Source organism: Dromiciops gliroides, chromosome 3 (assembly GCF_019393635.1).
Source record: "Dromiciops gliroides isolate mDroGli1 chromosome 3, mDroGli1.pri, whole genome shotgun sequence".
Lineage (NCBI taxonomy): Eukaryota > Metazoa > Chordata > Mammalia > Microbiotheria > Microbiotheriidae > Dromiciops > Dromiciops gliroides.
This window is the reverse complement of record NC_057863.1, coordinates 548,134,856-548,162,470: the sequence shown is the minus strand read 5'-3', so window position 1 is coordinate 548,162,470 and position 27,615 is coordinate 548,134,856. Positions and strand designations below refer to the sequence as shown.

The 27,615-nt window shown below is 40.6% G+C and overlaps 1 protein-coding gene across 1 annotated transcript; it reads left to right on the top strand.

Moving 5' to 3' along the window:
- The first annotated feature begins 25 nt into the window (after window positions 1–25).
- On the top strand, window positions 26–27,516 carry THAP12 (THAP domain containing 12). The gene is made up of 5 exons (XM_043995348.1): window positions 26–391; window positions 19,586–19,706; window positions 23,175–23,282; window positions 24,128–24,164; window positions 24,833–27,516. Exons 1-5 carry the CDS (start codon window positions 303–305, stop codon window positions 26,779–26,781), a joined length of 2,304 nt encoding a protein of 767 aa, XP_043851283.1. The 5' UTR covers window positions 26–302; the 3' UTR covers window positions 26,782–27,516.
- The last annotated feature ends 99 nt before the right edge of the window (window positions 27,517–27,615 follow it).

The window sequence follows — 27,615 nt, the reverse complement described above, 5'->3', positions numbered from 1 at the left end:
GAGGCAGGGTGCATTGTGGGAAGGAGGCGGCAGCGTCTCGGGCGGACGGGCGGGCTAGAGCCGTCGGCGGCGGCGGTAAATCCTCCCGGCCGCTCACAGCACTGTGGAGCTGCGTCCCCAGCCCGGCCTCGGCCCACGGTGCCCCTCCTCCTCCTCCACCTCCTCTCGTCCTCCCTTCCTTCCTCTCTTCCCCTCCCCTCCTCCTCCTTCCCCCTGAGCCCAGCCGGGCCGGCCTCCCCGGGGGCCGGGGGGCGGCCGGCGGGGGGCAGGGGGAGGAGGCCCGGCCGGCTAGACGGGAGACGATGCCGAACTTCTGCGCGGCCCCGAACTGCACGCGGAAGAGCACGCAATCGGACCTGGCCTTCTTCAGGTTCCCGCGGGACCCGGCCCGGTGAGTGCCCCCGGCGCGGCCGCTCTGCGCCCCTCGCTCCGGGCTCCGGAGCCGGCGGGCGGACGCACCTTCCAGCCGCGAGCCCGGGCCCCCTCCTGGCGCGAGCCGTCCCCCGCCCCGAGAATGAGCAAGGAGGGGAAATGCGCAGGCGCCGACCCTGGACGGTCCGAACAAGCCCGGGAGGAAAGAAGTGGGAAAGGCGGTATTCCCCGTAGGCGTCCCAGGATGGGCACGTGCGGCCCGGGGGAGGCACTGCGAGTCCCCAGCCCCACTCTTGTCTAGCCTTTGGGGAGGGCCCAGGCGCCCGAGGCCGGCCAGGCTGCGTCCCTCGGGTAGAGCCCCGAGAGACAGGCTTCATTCAGTGGCCATTCATCGCGCCCCCGCTCCGTGCCGGCCGCGGAGAACATTAGGCGCCTACTGTGTGCCAGGCCCTGGGCTTGTCAAGCGCCGGGGGATTTTTAAAAAAGAAAGAATAGAATTCAAAAAAGAAACAGCCTCTGCTCCCCGGGAGCTCGAGGTCCGATGGGGGAGACCACGTGCCAACAGCCGGGGCCAGGCGAGAGCTAGGCGGGATCGGGCAGCCCTGTCCTCGAGGAGCTCTTATTCTATGGGACACAAGCACCGGAGACACAGTGCAGCTCGGGGAGATGGAAAGTGCACATAAGATGGGCTCCCTGCATAATAGAGCATGCTAATTGTACGAGGGGCCAGAAGTGCAGTACTAAGGACTTGCAGGGGTCACCGATCCAAATGAAACACCGCCTCAAGGGTTATGGGGGAAGCAGGCACAATAGAGGGCCTGGGCTGGAATCGACGATTTATTCCCCCGTTAAGCTTCTCTACTTCTCTTGAGAGGGTTGGACGAGATAATTTCCCAGGCTGCTAGGTGTCGCAGTGGATTGAGCCCTGGGCCTGGAGTCAGAAAGAGTGAATTCAAATTCCGGGTTTTTTTTGGGGGGGGGGGGGCGGCGTCGGGGCAATGAGGGTTAAGTGACTTGCCCAGGGTCACACAGCTAGTAAATGTCAAGTGTCTGAGGCCCGATTTGAACCCAGGTCCTCCTGAATCCAGGGCTGGTGCTTTATCCACTTCGCCACCTAGCCAACCCTTCGAGTTCAAGTTCTACCGTAGGCACTTAGTAGCTTCGTGACCCTGAGCAAGTTCCTTCACCTCGGATTACTTCAGTTTCCTCTAATGTAAAATGAGGATAACAGGTGTCTCTTAGAATTATTGTGAGGATTAAATGAGATAATTCTTGTCCAACCTATCTACCCTGTTCTTTGTGGTAATCTGTATGTATATACACACATATGTAATATATAGTACATATAAGGACTTATTTATTATCCTATTTATTTATTTGTTTTATTTTTCTATTCACCCCCTCCTTCAAATGTGAGCTTCTTAAATACAGGAACTGTCATTGGAAAAAATTTTGTATTCTCCATTGCCTAGCACAGTGCTTTGCTCATTGTAGGCACTTAATAGATGGTTATTCAATGAATAGATTTGTCCAACTCCTCCAGGAATTCTTCTCTGATCTCTTTTCCCCTCTACACAAACCTTTGCACCTTCCAATTCATGCAAGGCTTTGCAATGGACCTCTCTAACACATTTATAGTAGTATACCATTTATAGTTAATAGCTACTTCTCTCTGTGTTTTTTAACCTTTTAGACCATATTCTTTGAGGTCTTATACCAAATCTTGCTTTGTATCTTCCCCAGTATCTGGACCTGGACTCTGCAAATGATAGGCTCTTAATGTATTTACTGAATGAAATTAATTAAAAAACTAGGCTACAAGAACTTGAAAGGGAATAGAGTTGAACCCATCATTTTACAGAGGAGACTGAAGCTTGGAACAGGCAGGCTATTTGTCATATGTCTGAGATTACACAGAGTAGGGTTTAAAAGGCAAGTCTTCCGGGAAGCTAGGTGGCGCAGTGGATAGAGCACCGGCCCTGGAGTCAGGAGTACCTGGGTTCAAATCCGGCCTCAGACACTTAACACTTACTAGCTATGTGACCCTGGGCAAGTCACTTAACCCCAATTGCCTCACTTAAAAAAAAAAAAAGGCAAGTCTTCTGCCTCCTAATTTAGTCCCCTTTCTACTTCCCCACATTGTGAAGGATACCATTACCCTGTTTTCTTACTTCCCAGCTTTTCATTGCCTATGGGATGAAAGATACCAGAGTTGGTCTGCTAGTCATGCTCTTCTGCAGTCTGGCTCCAGTCAGTCAAGAAGCACTTACTAGGGGTAGTATGCCAAGTAATGATGATGCATAGAAAGGCAAAAATAGTCTCTGTCTTCAAGGCATGTACACTCTAATGGGTGGGACAAAATGTAAATAGGTGTACAGAGTAAATGGAAGGCACTGGCAGTTGGGGGGACCAGGAAAGATCTACAGGAGGTGGGATTTGAGCTGAGTCTTGAAGGAAGCCAGGGAAGCTAAGGGAGAAGGGAGAAGGGAGAACATTTAACCTAGGACTCTTTATTTCAGTCAGTAAACATCCATTAAGTTCCCGCTGTGTCAGGCACTGTGCTAAGCACTAAGGTTACAAAAAGAGGCAAAAGACAGCCCCTGCCCTCAAGGAGCTCACAATCTAACGGGGCCAACCAATATGTACAAACAAGCTGTATACAGGATAGATGGTAATTAAGAGAGAGAAGGAGCTAGAATTACGAGGGTTGGGAAAGACTCCCTATACAAGTTGGAATTTTAGTTGGAACTTGAAGGAGGCTGGGAAGCTGAGATGAGGAGGGAGAATGTTCCAGGCCAGAGAAAGTACTTGGAGTGAGAGATGGGGTGTCTCAGCAAGGAGGCCAGTGTCACTGCATTGAAGAGTTTGTGGCAGGGAGTGAAGTGTAAGAAGACTGTAAGGCTGGAGGGTGTTAGTTGATGAAGGATCCTGAAAGTCATAGGGAGCCGCTGGAATTGGAGTAGGGGAGTGGCAGTCACGAGCTTTAGGAAAACGACTTGGGCAGTTGAATGTGGATGGATTGAACTGGGGCATTAAGAACAATTAGAAAGCTGTTGCCGTAGGCTGGGAGGATGTGATGAAGGCCTGGAATACCCTGGTGGAGGTGGGAGTGGAGAGACTTGGACAGAAACAATTTCCCAGGCTTCCTTCAAATCTCAGCTAAAGACCCAAAGAGCCTGTCCAGTCCTCAGTCTTGTGGTCTTCTCACTGAGATTTCCCCTGGTTTATCCTGTCTCTTGTTTGGACATAGTTCTTTTCAAGTTGTCTGCTCTGTTAGACTGTAAGCTCCTTGAGAGCAGGGGCTGTTTTTGGTCTTTCTTCATATCCCTAGAGCTTAGTACCATAATTGGCTTTTCCAGACCTTTTTATCCCTCCTCAACCTCTCATGGCTCCCATCTCCCTACTCTCTCAACCATTCATTAAGAAGGCTCTCTTCTCCCCTCCTCATCTCACATCTCACATCATTCACCTTCTTCCATTATCGCCTTCACCCACCTCAAACAAGGAAGTGACCTCTTCTCATGACCAGGGCACACCCCTCTAACATGCCTGAGGTCCCACTCCATCTCTTCTCCCCTAGATTGTCCCTTCTCTCATCACTACTTTCTTACTGATTTCAGTTTCTCCCTACTATTGGCTTCCTTACTGCCAATAAAGACACTCAGGTGTCCCCCCCTCCTTAAAGAACCCTCTCTTGACCCATCTATCTCTGGTCCTTCTCATCCTGTATCTCTTCTCATTCTATATCTCTCCTCCCATTTGTCGCTAAATTTGAAAAGATTGGCTGTAGTCAGTGCTTCTACTCCCCTTTCTCTCAATGTCTTCCTCATTGGCTGTCGTCTCATTTTCAGTCTCATCATTTAACATGAAACTGCTCTTGCCAAAGTTACTAATGATCTTTTAATTGCTCTCTTTCCAACTTTAGACATGGTCAGTCACTCTTTTCCCTTTCACTGTATTCTCTCTAGGTTTCCAAGGCACTGCTCTTGTTAACTACTCCTCAGTGTCCTTTGCTAGGTCTTCATGCAGGCCATTCCCACTATTCTTGGGTCTTCCTTAAGGCTGTGTCTGGAGCCCTTTCTCTTTTCCCTCTGTGTTATTTTGCTTGGTGATTTTCCTTATTTTGAATGGTCTTATCTTTCCCTACTAGATTATAAACTTCTTGTGGGCAGTCAGTTGTACCCCCAGTTCTTTGCACAGTTAGTACATAATACAATTGTTGAATTTAATCAAACTGAATTATCTCCCTACTTATCTCTTTCCACTTCCCATCTGTGCTCCCAGTGGGGTAAGATATACTTGTATACCGTTCTTTATTGTTTGCTTCTCCCTAACTGAGGATGTGATGCGCTGTTTCTTTATTTGAGAAGCTGGGTTCAAATTCTGCTTTTGCCACTTCTTCCCTGTGTGAACTTGGACAACTTAATCTCCCTGGGCTTTAGTTCTTTATCTGTTTAAAAAACAAAACAAAACAGGTGGGGTTGGATTACAGGCCACTCACTCTGAGGCACTTACCAGCTCTACATCTATGGCCTATGATAAACTTGCCTGATCTTCTGTGAGTGATTGAAAGGCTATTGTTGTCATTGTCATTGTTGTTGTTGTGCCTTCTTCTTTTTTTTTTAGTGAGGCAGTTGGGGTTAAGTGACTTGCCCAGGGTCACACAGCTAGTAAGTGTTAAGTGTCTGAGGCTGTGTTTGAACCCAGGTCCTCCTGACTCCAGGGCTGGTGCTTTATCCACTGCGCCACCTAGCTGCCTCTGCCTTCTTTTTTCCTGGCTCTTTGTGACCTAATTTGGGGTTTTCTTGGCAAAGATACTGAAGTGGTTTCCCATTTCCTTCTTCTCCAGCTCATTTTGCAGATGAAGAAACTAAGGCAAACAGGGTTTAGTGACTGGCTCAGAGTCCCACAGCTAGTAAGTGTCTAAGGTAGAATTTGAACTGTGGTCTTTCTGACGCCAGGCTTCTTGCTCAATCTACTCCGTCACCTAGCTTCCAGTGGCTTCCAAACTGTTTTGCATCCTCATTGATTAAAAAAATATTTTGAGTATAAACATATACATATATATGCATATGTATGTATGTATGTATATTTTTAAAGTAAGTTTTATTAATGTCTTGTTTTTTACATCACTGAACATTACTCTAGTATCCCTCCCCCTCCCAGAGAACCATCCCATATAACATGTAATACTTTTTTAAGACAAAAGAAAAGGAAGAGAAAAAAAATCAACATAACCGATCAGTATATTGAAAAAAATCTGACAATATGTGCAGTGTGCAACATTTATAGACCTTTCAACTCTGCACAGAGGTAGGTTGGAAGTGTCTTCTCATGTTTCTTATTTTTTTAATCATAAAAGTATTTTATTATTTTCCAGTTAAATGTAAAAATAGTTTTCAACATTTGTTTTCATAAGATTTTTAGTTCCAAATTTTTCCCCTTTCTCCCCCCCCTTCCCCAAGACAGAAAGTAATCTGATATAGGTTATATATGTACAATCACATTAAAAATATTTCTGCATTAGTCATGTTGTGAAAGAATAATCAGAACAAAAGGGGGAAAAAATCTCAAAAAAGAAAAAAACAACAAAAAACTAGAAACACTGTGGTTCAATCTGCATTCTGAATCCACAGTTCTTTTTTTCTGGATGTGGACAACATTTTCCATCATGAGTTCTTTGGAATTATCTTGGATCATTGCACTGCTGAGAAGAGCCAAATCTATCACATTTGATCATCACAGTGTTGATGTTACTATGTACAATCTCCTGGTTCTGCTCATTTCACTCAGCATCAGTCCACTTAAGTCTTTTCAGGATTATCTGAACTCTTCCTGCTCATCTTTTTTTACAGCATAATAGTATTCTATTCCATTCATATACCACAACTTGTTCAGCCATTCCCCAATTGATGGGCTTTACCTTGATTTCCAATTCTTTGCCATCACAAAGAGAGCTGCTATAAATATTTTTGTATGTGGGGGTCCTTTTCCCTTTTCTATGATCTCTTTGGGATATAGACCTAGTAGTGGTATTACTGGGTCAGAGGGTATGCACCGTCCCATAGCCCTTTGGGCATAGTTCCAAATTGTTCTCCATAATGGTTGGATCAGTTCATGACTCCTACCATCATGTTTCTTCTTTTGAGCCATGTTTGTTCTTCATACTTTTATTGCATTCACTTTTGGGGGCGGGGGGGGGGGTTTGAGGCAATTGGGGTTAAGTGACTTGCCCAGGGTCACACAGCTAGTAAGTGTCAAGTTTCTGAGATCAGATTTGAACTCAGGTCCTTCTGAATCCAGGGCTGGTGCTCTATCCACTGCGCCACCTAGCTGCCCTCCGCATTCACTTTTGATATGCATGTGGTTGTTTTTCCATTTTCATTATTATAGTCATTGTGTATAGTGTTTCCTTGAATCTACTGACTTCACTCTTCATCAGTTCATGTCGATCTTTCCATGCTTCTCTGTATTTACCTATGTTTATATTTATCAATTATTTAAATATACTGTATTAAATATGCACATTAAAAACATCTCAAGGGGGCAGCTAGGTGGCGCAGTGGATAGAGCACTGGCCTTGGACTCAGGAGGACCTGAGTTCAAATTGGGCCTCAGACACTTCACACTTAGCTTAGTGACCCTCGGCAAGTCACTTAACCCCAATTGCCTCACCCCCCCCCCAAATCTCAAAACTGAAATTTAAAAGGCTGAGTTAAAGATGAAATAAACAGCATTTTAAAACATTTTTAATCATTGAAAAAAAATTTTCACTTCCACTAAAATATTTGTAATATTTTAAGTAAGAGCAAGCAATAGGAGTGAGTATGTTTTACGTTTGAAAATCTTGCCTCCCTACTTTGATAGTGATTTGAAGGTCTGGTTCTAGGTTCAGTTTATTTTGACTTGATTTTACTGGCTATCTTAACCAAAACCTTACCAAAAGATCCATAGATTGAAATGGAAGAAGTACATTATTGGTTGTGCTTTCTAGGTTTTTAAATAGATTAGAAAATTACATTTCTCCTTTATTTTTGTCAACAAAAGCATTTTGAATGCCTTCCTAATTATGAGGTCTTCATACTGTTGTTAGCTAAATTCTTGTAACACAAAATATACATTTAGGGCAGGATCCATCTTTCAAAAAAATAATAAACAATTTTATTTAAAGTTTTGAGTTCCAAATTTTATCCCTCCTTCCCTTCCTTCTCTTCCCTCTCCCTGAGGCAGCAAGCAATAGGTTATACATGTGCAGTTATGTAAAACATTACCATATTAGTCATTTTGTATAGGAAAACTTGAATAAAAGAAAAAAAGTGAAAGAAAGTGAAAAATAGCATGCTGAATTCAGTGTTCAATCAATATCAGTTCTTTCTTTAGAGATTGATAGTATGCTTCATCGTTAGCCTTATGGGATTGTCTCGGATCATTGTATTGCTGAGAAAACTTAAGTCATTCACAGTTCTTCATCAAATAATGTTGCTGTCACTGTGCACAACATTTCCTTGGTTCTGCTCCCTTCATCATACATCATTTCATACATGTCTTTTCAGACCTTTCTGAAGTCATCTTTCTTGTCATTTCTTATAGCACAACAATATTCCATCACCATCACATACCACATCTTGTTTAGCCATTCCCCAGTTGATGGGTATTCCTTTGATTTCCAATTCTTCGCCACCACAAAAAGAGCTGCTATAAATATTTTTATACAAACAGGTCTTTTTCTCTTTTTGGGGATATCTTTGAGATATAAACCTAGCAGTGGTTTTGCTGGAACAAAGGGTATTCACAGTTCTATAGTGCTGTGGGCATAGTTTCAAATTACTCTCCAGAATGGTTAGATCAGTTCACAACTCCACCAACATTGGATTAGCATCCTAGCTTTCCCACATCTCTTCCAACATTCAATATTTTCCTTTTTTGTTATATTTGCCATTCTGATAGGTGTGAGATAATACCTCAGAGTTTTTAATTTGCATTTTTCTGATCAGTAGTGATTTAGAGCATTTTTTCATTCGACTATAGATACCTCTGATTTCTTTGTCTGAAACTGCCTGTTTATATCCTTTGGAGAACGACTTGTATTTTTAGAAATTTGACTCGGTTCTCTACGTATTTGAGAATTGAGGCCTTTATCAGAGATAATTGTTTCAAAAATTCCCAGTTTTCTCCTTCCCTTATAATCTTGATTATATTCATTTTGTTTGTGCAAAATCTTTTTAATTTCATATAATCAAAATTATCTATTTTATATTTTGCATTGCTCTCTATATCTTCTTTGATCCTAAATCCTTCCTCTGTCCATAAATCTGATAGATAAATTATTCCATGTTCTCTTAATTTGCTTTTGGTAGCATTCTTTATGTGTAAATCATATACCAGTTTTAACCTTATTTTAGTATACATGTGAGATAACTGTTTATACCTAGTTTCTGCCATACTGTTTTCCAGTTTTCCCAGAAGTTTTTGTCAAATAATTAGTTTTTGTTCCAAAAGTTTGGATCAGCTGAGGTCCATTCTTAGCAGTAGTAGATATCAAAATTATTTAAAATGTGGATTTTTAACTTTAAATGTTTTGGCTGACTTTTTGTCAGATCTGATTAGTTTAACATTGTTTTTTTTACATTGTACTCAAGAGCTTGTGCCAGATGTAGGATGTCAGCTCTGCCATTATTTTCTTGTCTACTTGCGATCCTGTTATTAGAGTCATCTTTAATCTGATTTCTTTGCAGGAATCTCTTTAAGCCATTTTTCCACTTTGTGAGGGTCAGTTTAGTTTAAACTAGATTACATGATCCATAAATCTATTTAACCAGTTGCACTTGCTGGTAGTGAATGATGGAAACACTGCTGTTGGTTTCTCACCATTGTGGAACTCCTACTCCTCTTCCCTCAGCCTTTCTCCTGTGACATGTGACTGAGCCAAAGTCAGCAGCCTCACTCTCTCTTCTCACACTCTCCTTTTGGGCAAATCACTTAACCTTTCCAAGATTTAGTTTACTCATCATCAGAATGGGGATTATAGCATCTACCTCACAGGATTATTATGAAGATTACATGAGATTGTATATGTAAATCTTACCTTTCACTCCATTTAGAGGAATAGCATTAGTATTCTGAAACCCCTTAAGAGGCTTTCTTAGTCAGTAAACTTTTATTAAGCACTTACTGTGTGTGAGGCACCATGCTGAGCACTAGGAATAAAAATTCTTTTTAGGGCTGGACATCTTCCTTCTCTTTGCTAAACCTAAGATTGATTCATGCCTGGAAGCTGTTTCTACAAATATTTTCGGAATGGGCAATTGCCTTTTTCAGGGCCATTACCACCACCTTTTTGATTAAGTGGAATATAGGGAAGCTTTTAATGTATATTGACAGGTATAGATATGAGTTGTATATAGTTGGGGTTTTTTTCCCCAACCAACTTTTATGTTCTTTATTGGATTGTCTTCCTTCCTTGGACTGTCTGGTATTTTATTCACCTCTTCTATCCCACTTGGATATTATATTACCTTATTTTATCGTTGTGTTTATATCTCTTTTCCCTCCTAGAGGGTGAGTTGCAGGAGGTTGATGACTCCCAAGCACTAAATAGTTTGATGAATGAGTGAATGATGTAGCATTTATTATCTTTTTAAATAAGATTTTGACCAAGTAGAAGGAGAGCTATCTAACAGAGCTATCTAAAAGTGGGATGAGCCACTTTGTGAAGTGTTGAGCCCTCAGGTTTCAGGCCACGGCACTTTAGACATCCCTCTAATTGATTCTAGAATCTGTTCTATAAATGCCCTGTGAATTAATAAAAGGGTAGCATGGGGTATTGATAACATTCTGTTGTTCACAGCTATAATTCTATTAAGGTTTAGATGACATTTGTGATAATGGATTAGCTGATAAAAAGATTTGTTGATTAATAAACAGATTACTGGGCAGCTAGGTGGCACAGTGGATAGAATGCTAGGCCTGGAGTCAGGAAGACCTGAGTTCAAATATGGCCTCAGACACTTAGTAGCTATATGACCCTGGGTAATTTAGTAAACCCTATTTGCCTCAATGTCCACATCTGTAAGTGATATGGAGAAGGAAATGTCAAACCACTCCAGTATCTTTGCCAAGAAAACCTTAAATGGAGTCACAGAGAGTCAGATACAACTTAAATGACAAAACAACAACAGAGCAGATTACTACATAATATAGAAACAAATGGGGTAGAGAATATCAAAGTGCTATGTTTAGTCTAAGAGGAAAAAGGTTGTTTATGGGGATCAGGAAAAGCTTCCTTTGTGAGGGTAGTATTTGACTTGAGATGAAAGATGGATAGGAATTTACCAGGTGAAGAGGGGGAGAGAAGACATGGGGCATAGGAACAGTTTATCCAAAGGCATGAAATGTAGGAAGTGTGAAATAGTGGATAGTGCACTGTCCTTAGAGTCAGGACGTTGTTCAGTCATTTCAGTCACGTCCAACTCTTCATGACTCTATTTGTGGTTTTCTTGGCAGAGATACTGGATTGGTTTGCCATGTTCTTCTCCAACTGCAGGCAAATGGGGTGAAGTGACTTGCCCAAGGTCACACAGCTAGTAAGTGCCAAATCCTGTTTCATTTACTAGCTGTGTGACCCTAGGAAAGTCATTCAACTTAGGCTTTCATGGCACTGCTCTCTCCAGGTTCTCTTATCTGTCTGATGCCTTCTCAGTCTCCTTTGCTGTTTCTTCATGTCACCCCCTCTAACTGTGGGTGGACCCTAAGCCTTTGTCCTTAGCCCTATCTTCCTTTCCCTAAGTGCTATCTTGGTTGGTGATTTCATCTGCTCCCATGATTTCAATGATTTCTGTGCTAATGATTTCCAGATATGTTATCTAATTCTAGTTTCTCTTCTGTACTTTGATCACCCATTGCCAGTTGTCTCTTGAATTTCTCCAACTCAGTGTGTCTAAACAGAATTGAATATCTTTTCCCCCAAATTCTCCTTCATTCTGAACTTCTCTATTACAGTCAAGTGCATTACCATCCTCCCAGTCACTCAGACTCACAACCTTAACATCATTCTTGGCTCCTTTTACTCACTCTGCATATCCAGACTGTTGTCAGATCTTGTTTCTGCCTGCACAATATTTCTCTGTGTTTTCCCTTCTCTCCACTGCTACCATGCTCATAAGGTCTTTCCGTATCACTTCTTGCCTGGACTATTGCAATAGACTTCTGATTGGTCTCTCTACCTAACACTTTCCCAACTCCAATCTAGTCTCCACTTAGCTGTCAAGGTGATTTTTTTTTTCAAGAACCTGTCTGTCCTGTCTGTCCATGTCACAGCCTCTACCCCCCCCCCTTCCAGTCCCCAGTCACCTCCAGGAGCAATATAAAGTCCATCTATTTGGCATTTAAAGCTCTTCATAACCTGGCTCCTTCTTACCTTTCTAGCTGTTTTGTACTCCCCTCTCCTCCAAATCTCTGCAAACCAGCTACAGTGACCTGCTTGGTACACTCCACCTCCCTTCACCTGTGCCATTTGTACAGACTGCTGCCTACATCTAGAATGACCTGCTCCCTCACCTCCCCCTCTGGGTTTGCTTGGCGTCTTTCAAGATTCAGGCTAAATCCTACCTTCTGCAGGAGGCCTTTCCTGGTCCCTCCAACTGCTGATACCTTCATCTGCTTATTATATAATGTGAATCTACTTTGTTGTTTACACGTTGTGTACCCCATTTAAATGCATACTCCTTGAGGGTAGGGATCATTTTTCACTTTTCTTTGTACCCTCAGTTCTTAGTACAGTGCCTAGCATATGTTAAGCTTTAATACATGTCTATTGTCTGACTTATCCTATATGTGCCTCAGTTTTCCTCATTTTTAAAATGTGGTGGCTGGGCTTAATGGCTTTTAAGGTCCCTTTTATCCCTAATTCATTCTCATTCTCATTCTCTCTCTCTCTCTCTCTCTCTCTCTCTCTCTCTCTCTCTCTCTCTCTCTCTCTCTCTCTCTCTCTCTCTGGTGAGGCACTTGGGGTTAAGTGACTTGCCCAGGGTCACACAGCTAGTAAGTGTTAAGTGTCTGAGGCCAAATTTGAACTCAGCTTCTCCTGACTTCAGAGCCTGTGCTTTATCTACTGCGCCACCTAGCTGCCCCACTTTTATCTCTAATTCTGAGGCTTGTAGGGCACATTCACGAAGTAGAGTCTTGTGTGTGAGGGGATGGGATAAAAGGCCAGAGAGATTGACACTCCCATCCCCTGCATTTTAGAGGTCCAGAAAGTGAGTTGGCTGGTCACTGCCGCTGTTGCTTCTTAGCTTGGCTGGAATGATTAGAAAGGGTTTGTATTGCCTAATGAAGCCAGATTTAATCTTCTGGCGAGACTTTATGTTTCCTTTCGCTGGCCATACATCTTATTTACATATGAATGAACTTAGAATTTACTTGGAAATTTCTCTGGTAAAGTTAAAGCACCTGTTGTTACCTTGGAGTTAATTATGGGATCACTTACTTTCCCTTTGATTGCTCTTAGACACCTCACAGCTTTTTAAAAAGCTATTCAGATTCAAGATGTTATGTAAATCTTTCTTCCCTTTCTCCCTCCCAGCTAGTGATTGAGAATCTAAAGACCTTGGGCAAATCATTTAACTTCTGAGTTTTCAGACTACCTAATCCTGCCCAGTCGTCCCTTTTTTTCTGCCCTCTCTCTGCCTTTACTTGTTGACCAAGGTCCAGAGGCAGGGTTTTAGTTTTTCAAAGGTTTTCACTAGTAGTCATTAAGAGAAAGAAGGAAGAAGTAACATGAAGTATAGAATTGTGAATTTATGGAAAATGGAAATTGTTTTATCCTAAGATACTTGTCAAGCTGGCCTAGAAAGCCACTGAACTAGGATCTAGTTCTGGACCTTTCATGTAATTGACAGATCATGCTCTTACCTTGAGAGAAAGACTCACATATCCTCCTTAGCTAACAACTTCCTTCCAGTTCCTCTTTCCCATGCCTTCTTATCAACTTTTGGGGGCAGGGGGGAGGGTCTTTGCTTTCACTCCCATTAGTTAGGCACATTTGAAAGCTCCTAGTACTTCTTACCTTACCAACTCAGAAAGTTCTTACTAGTTTACAATATTCTTTTCTTTTTTTTTGTGGGGGGTGGTGGGGGGGGAATGAGGGTTAAGTGACTTGCTCAGGGTCACACAGCTAGTAAGTGTTAAGTGTCTGAGGCCAGATTTGAACTCAGGTCCTCCTGATTCCAGGGCTTGTGCTTTATCCACTGCTCCACCTAGCTGCCCTAGTTTACAACATTCACTAAGAATTCTCATCAACTAAGAAAAAAGACATTTCCTCAACATTTTCTTTTATCATTTTAACAACTTTTCCAGGACTCTTCTTGTTTCATTCTATACTTTTTCCTTTAGTTATCTCATTAGCTTCAATTAGCTTTATGCAGACAGATTCCAGACTTTTAATATCCAATAATAATCTCTGTCCTATAGTTCAATTCTGCATCCTAATTGCTGACTTGATTTTTCTGCCAGGCTCTTTATTTTGCTCTGGGGATTCAGAGGCAGAAATGAAACAGCCTTTGTCCTCATGAAACCTAAATTTCACAGGACAGACAAATATACATACATACATACACATATAATATATAGGGAATTTGAGGGGGAACCACTTAGCAGTTGGGGAGATAGGGAAAGTCCTCTTTGTAAAAGGTGGTATTTGAGCTAAACAACTAAGGAAATGAGAGATTATAAGAAATGGATATGAGGGAGTGCATTGAAGGCATGCAGGCAATCTGGGCAAAAGCAGGGAGACAGGAGATGGAATGTTGTGTGTGAGGATCAGTGAGTAAGCCACTTTGGCTAGTATAAAAGCAAGCATGTAGAAAGGATGAAAAGATCCCAAAAATACGCAATTTTGAGAGTTGGAAGGACTCTGTGGCCATCTAATCCAATGTATATCAGAAAGAATCCCTACTGTAGGGGCAGCTAGATGGCTCAATGGATAAAGCACTGGCCCTGGATTCAGGAGGACCTGAGTTCAAATTCAGTCACAGACACTTAACACTTACTAGCTGTGTGAGCCTGGAAAAGTCACTTGACCCTCATTGCCCCCCCCCCCCCCCAAAAAAAAATCCTTACTGTAAGTGATTTTCCAGTCTCTGCTGAGAGACCTCCAAGGTGGGGATACCCCTCACCTCTTGAGATAGTCTTGTTAAGTTTTGAATATCTCTTTGATTGTTAGTAACTTTTCTCAGACATCAAGCCTAAATTTGCCTTTTTTGCAACCTCTTTACACATTGCTTCTGGCTCAGATCTCCTAAAACAAATTGTTATTGTTGTGGTTCAGTTGCATTTGACTTCTCATGACCCCATTGGGGTTTTCTTGGCAAAGGAAACCTAGGATCATACAGTTATTAAGTGTCTGAGGCCAGATTTGAACTCAGGAAGATGAGTCTTCCTGATTTCAGGCTCTAACCACACCTAGCTTCCCATTCAGGGACAAATGCAATAAGCTTAATCTCTCCTCCACATAATATTCCTTTAACTATATGACTGTTCTTAACCCTCTTCTCCAGGCTAAACATCTCCATTTTCTTCAGCTGGTAATCATATGATATCTATCCACATGGGGCCCTTCACCTTGGTTATTCTCTTCTGAACATTTTCTGTTTTATCAGTGTTCTTTTTCATATGGGTGGATGGTGTCCAGAACCAAAGGCAGTACTCCAGGTCTTCTTGGGGCAGAGTATAGTGGAATATCACTTCCTTATTCCTGAAAGTTATGCTTCTCTTACTAAAAAATAGTAAAGGCAAGATAACATTTGCTTTCTTAGCTGACAGATCACACTGCTGACTCATTGAACCCAGAAGTCCACATGAACCCCCAGATCTTTCTCAGGCAAACTACTGTCTAACCATTTCTCCCTCCTCTTGTATTAGTAAAGTTCATTTTTTTTTAACCCCAAGTGTAAGATGTTACATTGATCCCTCCTACATTTCATTAAATTCATTACATTAAATTCAGCACAATGCTGTAACGTCAGGATCTTTTTGGAGCCTAACTCTCATCTAGTTTGTTGGCTATCCCTCTGGCATTTAAAGCTCTCACAGCCTGTGCCTCTTCTACCTTTCCAGTCTTCTTATGCTTTGCTTTTCCCCCTTTGTACTCAATGATCAGCACTGAGCCATGCACAAGATCCCTTGGGTAATCACCTAGAGACCTCTTGCCACAAAGACATTGAACCATTAATAACTGTTCTTCGAGTCTGGTCATCTAACTAGCTCTGCACATGTCTAATTATATCATAGTTCTATCTTCTTCAAAAACAGTGTGAAATACTTGATCATAAGCTTTGCTAAAGTCTAGGTAAGCTATATTCTATAGCATTCCTCTTCTTTTTCTAGTTTTGTAATTTTGTCAAAAAAGAAAATGCTTATTCTGGTATAACTTGTTCTTGATGAAGCCTTGTTTCCCTTTTGAGATGTTCCTTAACCTTATGATCTATTCTAAGAATTTCCCAGGAATCCAAATCAAATTCCCTGCCCTATACAGACTATGTTCTCTTCCCTTTCTTGGATATTGGGATGACATTTGCCCTTCTAATCTTGTGGTATCTATAGTCCACTATCTCTCAAATGGTGCTGATGGTGGCTCATTAATGACAGCTGACATTTATTAGAGCACCCAAAGGTGGTTCATTTGGGCCTGGGGAATGAAGTTAATCAAGGGCCACTAGGGCCTTTCTGTTTGTTTGTTTTTTCACTAGGTCCTTTCTTACTGTTTATTTATCTTGTGTATCAACTGCCCGTCAGCCATTTTTGTTGTCCCTTCCAGTAAAAAGAGCCATTCTCTTTGGCTGAGAAGACAGAAGGAAAATAAAAATTGAGAAGCTCTGCCTTCTGTCAAAATTTCTAATGATTACATCCACCCTAAGCAAAGAATCTTTTTTTAATTTTCCTTTTTCACTAAAGCTTAAGAACAAAAACCTTTTATGTTGTCCTTAGTTTCCCTTGTCAGCTTCAGCTCATGCTGAGCTTTTGCACTTTTGTCACTCTTTTTATAGTACTGTGCCATGCTTGTGTATTCTTTTTATCTGGATTTGTTTTTATCTTCTGTATTTTTTAAAACATAAGTAATTAATATGAGTTTGCTGTCCATCCACATTGTCTCTTTTGACAAATCCCATTTCCCCCTTCTTCATCAGAAATTTTATTTTATGTTTTTAGAGGTGAGATACTGGAGGCAGGGGAACCAAACAGGCTAGTTCAGAGGCCCAATTAGGAGGCCTGGCTGAGAGATAATAAGGACTGGAACCAAGATGTTGGCTGTGTGAATAGAGAGAAGTTGAAGGAATACAAGAAATGTTATGGAATTAGAAACAATAAAATTTAGCAGCTGATTGCATATATGAAGGAGTGAGAAGAATTCAGAGGCAAAGGTGACTCCCTAAGGTTGCAAACAATAGTGACTGGAAGGATGGTAGTACCCCCAACAGAAATAAGAAAGCTTTGAAGAGGCATGAGTTTTGGGGAAAATGGTTTTGTTTTGGTTATGGTAAGTTTGAAATGCCCAGGGGTCATCCAGTTTAAAATGTTTAATAGATATTTGATGATATAGGACTAGAGCTCAGGGGAGAGACTAGAAGTAAATATTGATCTGGGAGTCTTATAAAGTAAATGGAACCTTGGGAGAACTGACTGGCATTGTGATGATGAGAGTGTAAAGAGAAAATACTTCCCAGGTGTACTCACAACAAATTCTATTCCACCCCACCCCCCAGGACAACCAATATCCCTCTGAACTTGCCTGTTTTTGTTGAGGGCATCACCATCCTTCCAGTCACTCAGGTTTGTAATCTTGGAGTCTTACTTGATTTTCTTCCTCTCCCTCAACCCCCTTATCTATTCAGTTGCTAAATATTGTCAATTTTATCTGCACGATATCCATGATATCTGTCTCCTCTCTTTACTCACACAGTATGGCCTCTGCCTAGTTTAGGCACTCACTTAGTGGTGGTATTATTCCAGTAGCCTCATAATTGGTCTCTTCTTCCAGTGTCCCTCTTTTCTTATCCATCCTACCTCCACACAGCTGTCAAATTGATATTCCTAAAGCCTAGATGACCATGCTACTCTTTTATGCACAAATATCCAGTGGTTTCCTTTTACCTTTGGGATGAAATAGGAAATAGTTGGCTTAGTATTTAAAATCTGCGGCAAGTGGTCCCAGCTACCTTCCTGTCTCATTCCATCTTATTCCCTTCAAAGGGTCATTTTCATCACACTGGCCCCCTTGCTGTTCCCACCTCCCAGATCCCAGCTCTCTCTCTGCCTTTGTCCTGGTGGTCTCTCCGGTCTAGAACTCATTCTTCCTCACTTCTATCTGGTAGCCCCCCTTGCTGCCTTCAGAGCACAGCTCAGATGGCACCTCCCACATGTAGTTTGCTCTCACTCGCCTATTTACTTGTATTCACTTTTTGTATACATGTTGTATTCCACTTGTAGAATATAAGACCCTTGAAGGCAGACACTTTTTTCCTTCTTTTTGTACTCATTGCTTGTTTAAGCTCTAAAATTCTGAGAAGGCATCAGGGAAGTGTAGATGGAAAATTGACCTCCTTTAGGAATACTTGGATTCTGATCCCCTAACTGACACAGTAACTGTGTGACAAGTCACTTGTCCTCTCCGTGCCCCAGTTACCTTTCTAGGACTCTAAATTGCAGAAAAGGTGCTGATCTGCATTAGGCTTGGAGCTCACTACATCAGCAAGAGAAGTCTAAGGAATAGAGAAATTCTCAGGTGCCTGGACACAGGAGTGCCTTCATTAATGTTGGTTGAATTGAATTACTTACTAGACACCTCTATTGTGGCAGTCCTCAGCCACAAAATGACTTGCTGTGGGGTCTCTGACTTGTGTGGCCTAACCTCAAACTGAGTTTATCCATTTTTTTAATTCCTAGGATCATAGGATTTAGAGTTGTAGGGGCTCTTCCTTCTTCTAGCCTGTATCCTGAGGGAGCAGCAAGTCTTATGGATGAGCTTACTTTCTTATAATTACCCTATAGATGGGTTATTGATTTTCCCCAATGTATTAGTAATAAGTACAATGGATAGCTGTTCGTTTGTTTTTTTTTCCCTTTGTGTCACATTTATAACTGCCAAATACTAAGCAAAGATTGAGTGCATATAATTTTAAAAGTTGAGGTATTTAGCTTGATACAAAGCTTTTTTTAAAACCTTCTAGAAATATATCAGTGTAACATAGTGTAACATGAAATTCTGTGAAGATTTTATTTTTCTTTCCCCTTTAAAAGGGGTAAGGTACAGAGGAGCAAGGAGAAGATCCATTTGGCCAAAATAAAACTTTACAGCTGCTTTGACTCTAATGTTCTATATAAGAAAAAAAAAATGGAAGTTTGTATCATATTAGTGCTCAGAAAACCAGGCATGTCTTTCATTTATTGCTTATAGCATATGTGTATTTAGCTGGTGAATAAATGGCATGGTGAAAATCTGCCCTAGGGGGTTCTAGCTCATTAATCATTTTGTTTGGGAGAAAGGTGTTATGCCATTTTCATGAAGAAATATTATTTTTTTCTTAGACATTTGGATTGGGGGGGGGGGGACAAACAGGGTTAAGTGACTTGCCCAGGGTCATACAGCTAGTAAGTCAAGTGTCTGAGGTAGGATTTGAATTCAGGTTCTCTTGAATCCAGAGCTGGTGCTTTATCCATTGCGCCACCTAGCTGCCCCAACATTTGGATATTTTACCTTCACTTATGTCTGTATAGCCAAGCATAGAATCCTAAAATCTAATCAAAACATCTAGTTAAAGCAGCAAGTAAGCAAATAGTCCTTTATAGCTTTTACATACAAAATTATTCAGTCAAGTTGTATTTTATCACTAGCTAATTTGGCTCTTACTTATGCGTAGCTCTTTGGTTGAATACAATTGCTATTTAATATTCTTTAACAAACAAAACATTTCATCAGTGATAAGTCCATGTTTTCTGGGTTTAATGCTTATTTGCTTGAAGATTTTTGAACCTTCTTTAAGTTGAAGAGCATTGTCCTGGGTTCTGGCCTCAACTCTGACCAACTTGCTGCATAATTGGGATAAAAATGTATGCTGCCTAAGGGCAAAGACTTGCTTAGCTTGTCTTTGTATCCCTAGTGCCAATTTAGGACCTTCTGTGCAATAAACTCTTTGTTAATATTTGTTGCATTTATTTTTAGATGCCAAAAGTGGGTGGAGAATTGTAGAAGAGCCGACTTAGAAGATAAAACACCTGATCAACTCAATAAGCATTATCGGCTTTGTGCAAAACACTTTGAGACATCTATGATCTGTAAAAGTGTAAGTTGCAAAACTTGGTTTTCTCACTTTTTTCTTCTTATTTGAAATGTAATCCTCCCCCCCATTTTTATTTTATTTTTAATTTATGGAATAACACAGGCATTTCCATAACATAGTACAATAAAAAAGATTGCACATAAAACTGCAAAACTGTTATGCAAAACTTGCTACTCCTTTCAAATATACAACAAAACTATCATGTAAATATATTTCTTATCTTTTTTGGAAATATAATCCTTTTTTTTTTTTTTTAAGTGAGGCAATTGGGGTTAAGTGACTTGCCCAGGGTCACACAGCTAGTAAGTGTTAAGTGTCTGAGGCTGGATTTGAACTCAGGTCCTCCTGACTCCAGGGCCGGTGCTCTATCCACTGCACCACCTAGCTGCCCCTTATAATCCTTTTCTTAAACTACAAAGGAATATAGGTGTGTATAAGGGAAAGGGTGTAAGTGCAAATAGCCAAATGAAAATTTTGTCGTAGTTAAATAATATCCTCAAAAATCTTGCTTTTCTGAAACTGTTTCTTGGGTTTACTAATTGAAGAAAGAAGTTCATTAGCCTTAATTCACCTATTACAAACTTAATCTTGGAATTTAATATGTTTGTATGTACTTGGTGGTTAGCCTACTGTTAATTTTTCCCCCTCATATTTAATGGTCATCTGGTGAAAGCAAGGAATCATGGATAGACAGCCTAAAGGTCCATTCATGTAAAGTCAAGGAGGTGGATCCCCTGTAGAGTTATTTCAGGAGGACTTGGACAAGAATTGTACATGATGAAAGATTCTAATTTGCATCATTTGAAGAACACAATTGATAATCCATGTGGATGAGATCACAAATCCATGTTGAGTTATCTGAGTATTTTAATAGAAACCTAGAGAATAGCAGCAGTAACTTAAATATGCAATCTAAAAGTACTTTAGCTAGTAGTTTTAATTTTTTATATCCCTTTTAGTAAGAAGTAGCAAATTGACTTGTTTGAATTAATTTGCTCTCCTTTTTCCTGCCAACCCTTCTGAAGTTCCTAATTACTAGTGATGTGACTGGAAAGCATAGTGAAGTAATGAAAGAGATGAATATTTAGGGTAGACTTTATTTTGAATTCAGTCTAAGTAAAGACTCAGCTTGGCTTTTCCTAGAAAAAGGTATAATATTCTTCTTTGATAAAATCCTCCAGAGCTCAGAAATGTGTGGAGTCTTGATTTTATTTTTCAGGTGGTTTTATTTAATAATGTTAATTTAAGCAGGTATGTAGTAGGCTGTAAGGAATGATGACAAGAATCCTGGGCCTTGAGTTAGGAGACCTGATTGAGGCTTGTCTTTGCCAATTCCTAGCTGTGCCTTCTTGGGCAAATTGCTTTACCTGCCTGAGTTTTTTCATCTGTAACTTGGGGGCAGTAATGCACACTATCTACATGAGAGGGTGTTGTAAGCAAAACATTTTGTACACTTTAAAGCATTGTGTAAATATGTGATTTGGCCTGTTTCCTCATGGAACTTTTTTTGGGGGTGGGGTGGGGGACAAGACCTCTGCATAGGTACTTACACATGAAGTGAGGTCTGTAAGCATTTTTTAAGTGCCAGACTATTGGAATTATATTCAAGGTGCAAAGTCCTGTGAGGAGATCAAAGGGGATGGTTGTGACCTATGGGGGATTAAGTAAAATTTACAGGAAAAGGTAGGGTTTTGATTTAGTTTTCAAAATATATGTAGGAATGCTGGCAGCAAGAAGTTAGGGAGCTTGTTTCATTCATAGGCATCCTAATGAGCAAAACACAGGGTATGTTCTGGGGACAGAGTAGTCCATTTCACCAATACTGGTAGTGTTAGACTGCATTAGATTTTGAAGTGTTTTGATTGCCAGCCTTAAGGAGGGAGTTTTAACTGGACTTACTCTGGGCAGAGGAGAAGCATGATCAGATCTATGTATGAGGATTGTTCTGGCAGCCATATAAAGGAAGACTTGGTGGAGGAAAGAGGTGAAGTAGGAAGATATGTTCACAGTAGATTAGGCAGGTGATAAAAAGGGTGGTGGGGGGCAGCTAGGTGGCTCAGTGGATAAAGCAATGGCCTTGGATTCAGGAGGACCTGAGTTCAAATCTGGCCTCAGACACTTGACACTTACTAGCTGTGTGACCTTGGGCGAGTCACTTAACCCCAATTGCCTCACCAAAAAAAAAAAAGGGTGTCAGCAGTGGGTTTAGAGAGTCAGAAATATGTGGAAAAGGCAGAATCCACAGGACCGATAGCTGGTGGGGTATGAGGTTAGGGAAGAAGAATCAAACAACATATAGGTTCCAAACTTGAGAGACCGGGTGTATGATGACATCATTGTCAAATACTGAAGTCAGGACTGAGCAGAGATCTTAGGAGGAAGGGAGTGAACTCAGATTTGGGTAAGTTGAGTTTGAGATGCTGCTGGGAAATCCAGGGGTATATTTTAGTCACTTGGCCCTTTGAAGAGATGTCACATGGGTTGTAGGCCACTAGGAGGTATGGTAGATAGAGGGCCTGACACAGAATGAGGGAGCCCCGATTTTGAATCTTGCCTCTGACACTACTGGCCTCATGACCCCTATCAGTTCTCATGATTCCCCCCCCCCCCCCCCCCCCGCCCCGTTCTCTGAGACTACAAGTTGCAGAGCAAATTCTAATTTATCACAGAGGAAATTTCCCTGCAGAAAGTTCCCCATCCAGTCTCTTCCCTGCCTGATTCTAAACCCCCCTCCCCCCAATCAAAGCAACTTGGAAGCTGAAGTAATTGTTGACAAATCATTAAAGGGGCAGGTAGTAGGGCAGAGAGAGAAGTTTGCCTGAGAGAGCAGATTAAGGTTGAGGGGTCAGAGATTTAAAGATAATATGTGTGTGAGAGCAGGACGATTTTTGTTGAAGAGTGGAATTTCAAAGTTTAGGTCTTGGAGGTGCTATGGAAGCAATGCAGTTTCTTGAGACAGTGAGGTCTGATATATGATGTGTGGCTTAAGTGAGTTGGCGAATGAGTTTGTAGGAGTTGAAGAAGTTGAGAAATGATATAGTCAAAATGTTAGCGTCATCGTCAGCATGTGTATTGAGCATTCCAAAGACTTCATATTGCTTTTTGGAAAAAGTCCTTCTTAGAGAGGCTTCACTGTATCATGCCTAGAACACTAGCCTCAGAGCCAGGAAGATGACCCAGTTCCAAGAGGAACTGGGTTCAAGTCCTGCCTCTCTGGCACATTCAGATGCCATCTCAGGTGGCTTCTTTTTAACTCTTAGATTTCTGAGACAGCGAATACAGCTTTACTGAACATTGAGGGTAGGAGTTAGTAGTTGTCTAAATCAACATTGTTAGATTGTTCCAAACTCCTTTAAATAGTTGGAAGGATGCTGAGGGATTGGTTAACAGGTTGCATTTCATTTAATTGTGTCTTATTCTCATGGCCTGGATCTAAAATATTAATAGATTTTTTTTTCCTTTTCTTTTCAGAGTCCTTATAGAACAGTTCTCCGAGATAATGCTGTACCGACAATATTTGATCTTACAAGTCACCTGAACAATCCACATAGTAGGCATAGAAAACGAATAAAGGAGTTGGTATGTTGAAATTTCTCTTTTCTGTACTACAGGATTGTATCAGTTGAGGGTACTGGTGGTTTCAATGGTGGGGTAACAAGGAAGGAATTGAACAATTTGGATTGTAGTAACCTGCATATGAGGTGTTTATTTTTTATTTTTTTATTTTTTAACGTTTTTACCCTGGGACAATTGTCTTTTCCTTAATTTAATTTAGTTATTTACTTAGCCCTTTTTGGTATTTTTGCCCAAGGATGGTACCAATCCATTCTTGCAGGTGCTTGGCATTAAGAAGGAAGGAGATGTCTGTGTGTGTGTGTGTGTGTGTGTGTGTGTGTGTGTGTGTGTGTGTGTGTGTGTTTTAACCTAGGGATAAGGAAATTGTAAAGAGGGTATCTATATCTATACCTATCCCTATTAACCATGAGTAGGCTTTCAGAAAATATAGAATAATTATTAAGGGGTGAACCCATAGGTTTTTCTAAATTGCTGTAAACATATATTTATTCTTCTATGAATTACATGTTTCTTATGTCTACCCTACTAGTGTATGCACTCTGGGTGCTATTATTTCTTTTACACCATACCCTAAGTAGCTCTTTACTTCAGTGGACTTGTTGACTAGTTCTATGCCAGGTACAGTACAGAGTGATGTTCTGGTGCTTGCCCTCCCCTCTGGGATTCCTATAATATGATTTTGCTAACTCATTTTTATCAAATTGATTTAGATTTATTTGAGGTCTTGTACTGCTTGAATATATATTTCATACATGTATTTGTGATCTTGAGAGAATGGTTAAGCAAAAAAGAAGTTATTCTGAGATAATATGCTTCAAATTGTTTATTAAGTTTTCTCATGTCTTTAGAGTGAAGATGAAATCAAGTCACTGAAAGAGAGAAAAAGTAAGTGGTTAATATTATATGTTAATAACATAATATAAAACAGTCTGACACTGGCAGTATTTCTTTTGTCTAAGGCTCAACTTTAGAATGGGAACTGTGTGGCATATTCTGTCCTGTGGTTTTATGATTACTTTATATTAAAATGCCCAGCCATATTCATTTTTCCTCTGAGAAGTTTAGATGATTTGGTTATACCTCCCACTCTGAGCCACGGGTGTAAATTCTTATCAAAATATTGATGACTAAAAATTTGCCTGCTACTTGGTGTAGTGGAAAGGGCCCTGGGCAAGATTTTAGGAGACCTTTGGGTTTGGTCCAGTGCTGCTGCTGACTTCAAGATCAGCAAACATTAATTAAAAACGCTGAAGAACTTTCTATATGTGAGGCATTGTGCTAGGTCCCAATATGGGCTGTGTGATCTCAGGCAAAGTGTGTAAACTCTACCTCATTTCTCTTATATTTTAAGTGAGGGAGTTCTACTGTATGAACTCAAAGGCACTGTCCTTCCCATCTTAACATTATATGATTCCATGCTTGGGCTAATTGCCTGCACTGATTTCTTTTTCATAGCTATCTTCTAAGTTTAGTTAGTAAGGATAGTGTAGAAAGCATTTGGTTATAAGTTTTGAATCTTTTTATAAAATTAATCTTAATGTTTTGTCTTCTAGTTGATGAAACTTCTGAACAGGAACAAACCAATCAAGAAACAAATAATAGTAATAGTGCTCAAAATGCAGTTACAGAAGGAGGAGGAGAACAGGATGAAGAAGTCTTACCCTTAACACTAGAAGAGAAGGAAAACAAAGATTACCTTAAATCTTTGTTCGAAATTTTGATTCTTATGGGGAAACAAAACATTCCCTTAGATGGCCATGAAACTGATGAAATTCCAGAAGGCATCTTTATGCCAGATAACTTTCAAGCTTTGCTTGAGTGTAGAATTAATGCTGGTGATGAGGTTCTGCGGAAACGCTTTGAGACAACAGCAGTCAACATGTTGTTCTGCTCAAAAACTCAGCAAAAACAGATGCTAGAGATCTGTGAGAGTTGCATCCGAGAAGAGACATTGAGGGAAGTCCGGGACTCTCATTTCTTTTCTATCGTTACAGATGATGTAGTGGACATAGCCGGGGAGGAGCACTTACCAGTGTTAGTCAGGTTTGTGGACGACTCTCATAACTTGAGAGAAGAATTTATAGGTTTTCTTCCTTATGAAGCTGATGCTGAAATTTTGGCTGTTAAGTTTCACACCACTATTACAGAAAAATGGGGCCTGAATATGGAGTACTGTCGCGGCCAGGCCTATATTGTTTCCAGTGGGTTTTCTTCAAAGATGAAAGTTGTGGCCATGAGACTTTTGGAGAAATACCCCCAAGCCGTCTACACCCTCTGCTCCTCCTGTGCCTTAAACACATGGTTGGCAAAATCCATTCCTGTGGTGGGAGTGTCTGTTGCTTTGGGAATAATTGAAGAAGTTTGCTCTTTTTTTCATCGGTCACCACAGTTGTTAGTGGAACTTGATAGTGTTATCTCTGTTCTCTTTCAGAATAGTGAGGAGAAGGGTAATGAGTTAAAGGAGATTTGCCGTTCTCAATGGACAGGCAGGCATGATGCCTTTGAGATTTTAGTGGACCTTTTACAAGCACTTGTTTTATGTTTAGATAATATAAACAGTGACACAGCTGTTAGGTGGGATAACTTTATTGCTGGCCAAGCATTTGTACTTGGTAGTGCATTAGTAGATTTTGATTTCATTGTTACTGTTGTGGTTCTAAAAAACATACTCTCTTTTACAAGAGCCTTTGGGAAGAATCTCCAGGGTCAGACCTCTGATGTTTTCTTTGCAGCCAGCAGTTTGACAGCAGTATTACATTCTTTAAATGAAGTGATGGAAAATATTGAAGTTTATCATGAATTTTGGTTTGAGGAAGCCACAAATTTGGCTACTAAGCTAGATATAGAAATTAAACTCCCTGGAAAATTCCGTAGGTCTCAGCAAGCTAACCTAGAACCTGAAGTGACGTCTGAAAGCTACTACAAAGAGGTCCTTAGTGTCCCAACTGTGGAGCACATCATTCAGGAGCTGAAGGATATCTTCTCTGAACAGCACCTCAAAGCACTGAAATGTTTGTCCTTAGTGCCCTCTGTCATGGGACAGCTGAAATTTAATACGTCGGAGGAACACCATGCTGATATGTACAAAAGTGACCTCCCGAATCCAGATACTCTTTCTGCAGAACTCCATTGTTGGAGAATCAAATGGAAACACAGAGGAAAAGATATTGAGCTTCCAGCAACAATTTATGAAGCTCTGCATTTACCAGACATCAAATTTTTTCCTAATGTTTATGCATTGCTTAAAGTCCTCTGTATACTCCCAGTGATGAAGGTTGAGAATGAGAGATACGAAAATGGTCGAAAACGTCTTAAGGCATATCTGAGGGATACTTTGACAGCTCACCGGTCAAGTAACTTGGCTTTGCTTAACATAAACTTTGATATAAAACATGACTTAGATTTAATGGTGGATACTTACATCAAACTCTACACAAGTAAATTGGACCTCCAAGAAGAAGTTCTTCCCACAAGTAATTCAGAGATAACTGAAAATACATAAGGAAATTGACCAAAACAGGTTTTCTCCCTGAATTTACAGATTGGGGGTTGGGAGAGAAGTCCTGAGATTTGATAGGCCACTTAATCATTGAAGATAAGTTTGCCTTTAGGTCTCCATTTGGATAAGTTAGCTACTGATAATCTGTATGTTAAACTGTTATTTTACAAACCGAAATTCTTTGAAAATTGACCTTCCAAAATAGAGAAATGCTATATTTAATTTCTTTGTGATTTCTGCTGGTAGCTACTGCTCTGGAGATGTTTTAGTAACCTTCATTCTGGACATATAATTTGTGATACCAGAGATCCAACTATCAGGTTTTGGGTTTCTTAGTTATTGTGAAAAAATAAATATTCGGAGAAGTGGACAAAAATTTAGTTTAAATGAAGCTCACTACTGACCACTGACTCCTATCTGTTTGTTTTTTTAAATGTTGTACCATTGACAGTAAAAAGATATATTGGAGAAGTTTATCCCAAACCATGACCTCATATACATTTCCATGTCAACTCTGACTTCATCAAGTGAATGTAAAGTAAATGAATGAATTCACTTAAAATTTAAGTGATAGAGCCAATGTTGTTCCTCATAAGTAAGTGATTGTTGTGGTTTATGTTCCTCTGTTGGGGCTCCACAGTAACTGTTTCATGAACTTTTCACAGGTATACATCAAAAGTTCTGTTCTATGATCTTGAAACCAATCTCACAAACATAAAAAAAAAAAGCAAAACAAAATGATTTTGTTTGTGTTTATTCTGCCTTTCTCCATGCATCATCTTAACTTGTAAACCTAACCTGGAAAACTTGCAAATTAGGATTTTGTGGTTTATCTAG

What these genes read in the sequence shown, in the direction of transcription:
- THAP12 (XM_043995348.1), top strand. Translation starts at nt 303, where the DNA reads ATGCCGAACTTCTGCGCGGCCCCGAACTGCACGCGGAAGAGCACGCAA. An exon ending in TTCCCGCGGGACCCGGCCCG is followed by an intron (nt 392 to 19,585) that starts GTGAGTGCCCCC and finishes ATTTATTTTTAG; the next exon opens with ATGCCAAAAGTGGGTGGAGA. An exon ending in GAAAACGAATAAAGGAGTTG is followed by an intron (nt 23,283 to 24,127) that starts GTATGTTGAAAT and finishes TCATGTCTTTAG; the next exon opens with AGTGAAGATGAAATCAAGTC.